The following is a 5,548-nucleotide window of genomic DNA, read 5'->3' as shown; positions in this document are numbered from 1 at the left end:
TGAACCCCATTTTAATAATGGTCGAAATTTTTGGTCTAAAAATGGGGTCAAATGTACTAGTGTATATTCAAGGTGATTATTATTGTACAATAGCTATGCTTTTATTGGCTACAATGAGAAAGGGAGACTAATGAGATGCAAGGTCAAGCTCAATTACTAGTCAAATGATGATACAAAATGCAAAGTAGAAGTAAATAAAATAATATTAAATCTTAATTTGAACAAAATGCAAAATAGAAGTAAATAATATAATATTATATCTTAATTCACATCTAGAAACTGATAATATGATGTTTAAGTGAAATATGTGAAAAAACTACATTTACTACAACAACCCGTTAAGTGCAACTTGAAGAAATATTGTTATACAATATGAAACCCAAATACTAGACCAGACCAGACCATATTTGATACCCATGTACAACACAGTGAAAAGTAATTTAAAATAAATAATAATAATAAAAGCCCACCTGCAAAAAGAAAACTCCTCCCAATCTCTAATAAGCACAATGATCATCGATAAGGACGCGTAAGCACCTCTCATATTGTTCTACATTTCCATCAAATTTGCCTTCCAATATCTGAACAACTTGTGCCATGGTTGGCCTCGTATTCTCGTCCTCTTCAATGCACAAAATGCACACCACAATTACTCTTCTCACCTCTTCAACATCTGCCTTGTCTGCAATCCTCTCATCCACAATACCTAATGTGTTTCCGTCCACAATTTGAGTTGCTGCCCAGGTGGGAAAGTAGTGCGGAGATGTCGGCACACTCAGATCATTATTTCTCAGGCCTAAGATTATTTCGAGCAGGGTCATGCCAAAGCTGTACACGTCCACATTCACTGTTATTGGCACTCCGGTCAGCCACTCGGGAGCCAAATATCCTCTCGTTCCTCTTGTTGTCGTGAGCACTTTGCTGAAATCTCTGCCAACAAGCTTTGCTAGTCCAAAATCAGCCACTTTTGGGGAGAAATCTGCGTCTAAAAGAATATTTTCTTGCTTGACATTGCAATGGATGATGTGATCTCTGCATTCCTCATGGAGATAAAGCAATCCTCTTGCAGTGCCCAAAGCGATTCGAAATCTGGTTTTCCAGTCTAAAACTTTGTCTTCTTCTTCTATAGATTTACGGGACAAGAAAGAGTTGAGAGATCCGCTGTGCATGTACTCATAAACAAGCATTGTGTGAGACCCATCCACGCAGAAACCCATGAGCCTCACCATATTCACATGATGGATGTTTCCAATGGTGCTGATTTCTGCAAGGAATTGCTTTTCCCCTTGTGCAAAATCCTCTAACTTTTTCACGGTTACAAGTGTTTTGTCTGACAAAGCTCCTTTGAAGACACAGCCAAATGCTCCCTTTCCCAACTTATATCTGAATTTGTTGGTGGCAATTTTGAGGTCCTTGTAGGTGAATATTCTGAGCGAGGTTGGTGTGCCGTTGCCCTCTGCTTTCTCAAGCTGTCTTCTACGCCTTCGCTGGATAAAAACCCATGAACCGATTAACAGAGTATCCAAAACAGCAATGCCCAGAGGAATTGAAATGGAGAGCACAAGCACCATCCTTGTTTTTCCTCCTCCTCTCTTGGCTGACAACTGTGACGCATCAGCAGCAGCCAAGCGAATGAAGAATGGCTGGTCTTCAATAAAATTAGAATTAGAATGGACGCTTAACAGATCGCCAAACCACAACTTACAAACAGCAGGATTGGAATCAATGAAAGCAAAGGCTGTGCAGGAGCTATGGTTGAGACAAGCAGTTTTGCATCCTTGTAGACTCAACGACTCCTGAATATATTAAACCTTTTCTTTATCAGATATGGACTTGTCGACGACTTGGAGGAAACCATCGGTGGAGGAGCAATTTAATGGAGTATCTCGAACACAGCCGCTTAACCACCAGTCCTGAGAACTCCAGAAAGTGGCGTTCCTTGGGTGGAAACCATCCATACATCTGCATGACTCAATGTTTTGTTGGGTGAAGCAGACTCCAGGCCTGGCTTAACCATCACACACTAAGCTTTGATCGCTTAGGTGGCTGGTGTGGGCCCATCTAGCGTTGTGTCTCTTTTTCATTTTCTATTCCGCTTGTTTTAACTCTCCCGAGGATAGTGACAGTTGCAGTTAGCGAGTGACACCACAGCTGCAGTTAATTTGAATTTCATTTTTAAGTTTGTACTCCCCCCTGTGAAAAGGGATTATTACTTTGCCCGCTCATTTCCAATATAGAACTAGGTAGAGAAGAGAAGGGGGAAGCAGAGAGGGAGCGAAGAACAGAATGGGGATGGCCTTGGTGTGGTCAGAGAAGAGGAGGGTGAAGAATGCGAAGCCAGTGGCTGGGATGTGTTCTGCCTGCGGAGGAGGTGCCTGCGTTGTGGATGTTCACACTCAGCGCAGGCTGTTTCTCCTCATTCCGCTCTATTCCAGGACATGGCGCGCCATTGTTTGCCCTTCCTGCGGAGAACTGCTCAAATCTTACAAGCCTGCATGAATATTCACTCCTCCTTTTCTGTTTTCTCATCTTTCCGTACATTCAATTTCTGCTTACACAAATAATCTCCTCATGTACTCGTATTTTAAGAGGTTGCCTACCGCCTGTGGTGCTTGATCTTTTTTTTTCATTCTCAAAATGTTATACAGATCCGCCTTACGTTCCTACATAAATATAGAAGCATTTTGTTAAAGGCAGCTTTATACTGTGAATTCTCTATTTTAATCTTTTACAGATAAATTAAGAAGCGTTCTACAGAATCTTTCATTTGATCATGTCAATGGCAGCCTTCTACTGAGCATCCTCTGTTTATCAAAAGATAATTTGAAAGCGTTATACAGAATCCTTGATCCGATGTTAAAGCAACTTTCTATTGTCCCTCCTTCCGTATTTAAAAGATGATTTTAAACCGTTATACAGAGGACTTGATCTGATGCTAAAGGTAGCCTTGAACGGTGCATTCTTTCATTTTTAAAGGATAATTTAAAGCGTTATACAGATTCTTTGTTCTGATGCTAAAGGCAGCCTTCAAATTTGCACTCTTTCATTTTTAAAAGATAAATTTAAAGCGTTATACAGATGATTTGATCTGATGCTAAAAATTAGCCTTCAACCGTGAATTCTTTTTTGAGATAATTTAGAAGCGGTTTAGAGCCCTTTAACTTCGCCTTTTCTTATAAAGTAGAAGCATTATACAGAGTCTTCCATCGCATGGTAAATGAAATCTTGAACCCTGCATTTTCTTCTTACAGATAAATTTAGGAGGACTTCGATCTGATAATAAATATAGTCTTTCTACCTTATCACACAGATAAATTTAGAAGCGTTACACAACTTTCAACTGTCATTTTTTATTTATTTTTACAGATAAATTTAGAAGCGTTATATAAAGTCCTAGATCTGATGATAAATGCAGCCTTTTAATTGTGCTTTCTTCAATTTATTCAATAGATACATTTAGAAACCTTATAAACAAAATCTGGAAGGGGGTAAAGTGACTAGCAAAGTTTTAAAATTTGCAGACTGTTGGCTATCTAGTTTCCACAGACGAAATGAATGTCCAATTATTATTCTCCAGTCAAAAGAAGCGTGCCAGCATTAAATTTCATACGGGTGCTAACATTGAGAGCTTCGTTGACTTAGTATTAATATTTTAGATATTTTTAAGAAATTAATGTCAAAACCCAATGATAACACTGTTGCGATAGTTCCATTGCCAGTGGCTATAACTAGCTGACTGGATTATTTATTTTCAAATTTTTAATTGAATGAAAGAAAGGAAAAGCATGATAATGTAATTTCTAAATTAATTATAAAATCATTAAAGTGGCGGATCCAGTGGGCTGGATAGACACTGCCTCCATTGTTTTGGGCAGTTCCTCTATGAGATGGATGTATTTCTACTATTATAACATACCGTATTTTTAAAAAATAATTTAAATTCTTGCATTTATTTTTCATTGTAAGTATAAATATTAAATTATATATATTTGTATGAATAATAAATATATTTAAATGTTTTAAAGTTTTAATTCATTAAATAAATAGATTAGGAATTTATTTATGTGGGTTTATTGTTTATTACTAAAATTGATTTAAAATATTATTAGAAATAAATTAGGTCTCATTTCCAAATCAAGACCAAAACCTTTGAGGTAGGGTAACAAAAAAGGCACAATTAATAGGTCATGAATTCGTGTTTATGAATTTGTGAATCACTTGTGAGGAATTCAAACTTAAAAATCTTAGTTCCAACAATTAAAACAATGATGCAAAATAAGAGAAATCCATGCACCATAATACAATGATCTGTTGACTAGGGAAATCTTTGGTCAAAGGGAAAACCTCCAAGGTTGACACCGACAAGACAATGTACTAATATATATGTTTCTTGTGGAAGGATGTGACTTTGTTAGGAGTCATAGTCCTTGTTAGAGGAAATACCCCTTTTAGGAGGCCTTGAATCCTTGTTAAAAGGTTCTAACATTGTTAGAGGTTATTAGAGAAACAACTTGACCCACTATCTAAATTGCTTTAGCAACTATAAAGATCAAACTTTAGAATACCATATCCAAATCAAGTTAATTGATTGATATGCAACTTACTTGCCAAAATAGTACTTTTGAAGCCCAACACAATCAACCAAATCCTTCTCTATTATGCTTTGATAATCCAATCTTCAAGCTTGCATCAACTGACCACATACGTTACATACAATGATTGTGATATGTTTTCAATTAATGGTAAAAATAGGTTTTGAAGGGATCTAAAACCCTTTACAATCTCTTAAAGATGCATATTCAATGAGAACACTTTCAACAATAGTTACCCACAAAAAGATAACACGAAAGCATCAGACAAAAGCAACTACCAACAACAACTAGTAGACAAAACAGAGTTGTAGACCCAACACAACAAACAACAAAAAACTAAAAGAGTCCAACATGAGACCAAAACAACAAGGGCCATGTCCTCTCAACTACACCATCTGCATGAGGAGAGTCTCTATCTTCTTTTCTAGTTTCTTGAGATTTTGTAGGAACTTGGTAATATCAATCTGTTCTTTAGTAGTTTCCCTTTCCTTGCTCTCCATCTTTTTTTTCTGGTGGTTGTCGTGCTCTATTACCAGGTCATTCTTTAATCCTAGTTGTAAGTCCCTTCATCCTTGTCCACAATAATGATCTCTTTAACCTTCAAGCTTTGTAGAAAAGCATTCATGCCTTTGAGATTGATCATTGAAGGCTTGAGAGCTTCATGGTTATCGAAGAGAATACTTCTGAATATTGCTTCATTTTTTTTCAATTCTCTCATTGATATGTTGTAGCCGAACCTCCATAATTGTCTTATATTCATTATCTGTCTCTATTTGATTCTCTTTGTTGGTTGGCTCTTCCCTTCCTCATCCCTTCTTTTGTGAAGATTCTGCATTCTGTTACTAACCTTCTTGATTTCTCCCACCATCTATTTGTCAACTTTGTAGGAATACATGTACATGGCCTTAATAGATTGAAAAATGTCTATAGATTTATCATGGTCAACTTTATCCTTG

General features: G+C 36.8%; 1 protein-coding gene and 1 pseudogene across 1 annotated transcript; one reads left to right on the top strand and one right to left on the bottom strand.

Annotated features, from left to right (window-relative positions):
- Positions 1 to 497: 497 nt before the first annotated feature.
- LOC149554243 (G-type lectin S-receptor-like serine/threonine-protein kinase At2g19130 pseudogene) lies at positions 498 to 1,958 on the bottom strand (annotated as a pseudogene).
- A 297-nt stretch (positions 1,959 to 2,255) lies between these two features.
- LOC149554242 (uncharacterized) lies at positions 2,256 to 2,692 on the top strand. The gene has a single exon (XM_089789981.1). The coding sequence runs from the start codon at positions 2,287 to 2,289 to the stop codon at positions 2,497 to 2,499; it is 213 nt and encodes a 70-aa protein (XP_089646107.1). The 5' UTR covers positions 2,256 to 2,286; the 3' UTR covers positions 2,500 to 2,692.
- The last annotated feature ends 2,856 nt before the right edge of the window (positions 2,693 to 5,548 follow it).

The sequence above is a fragment of the Cupressus sempervirens genome, chromosome 6 (assembly GCF_028749045.1).
Source record: "Cupressus sempervirens isolate cs-2001-9-10 chromosome 6, ASM2874904v1, whole genome shotgun sequence".
NCBI lineage: Eukaryota > Viridiplantae > Streptophyta > Pinopsida > Cupressales > Cupressaceae > Cupressus > Cupressus sempervirens.
The sequence above is the reverse complement of the archived record's forward strand: the minus strand, read 5'-3'. Positions and strand labels throughout refer to the sequence as shown.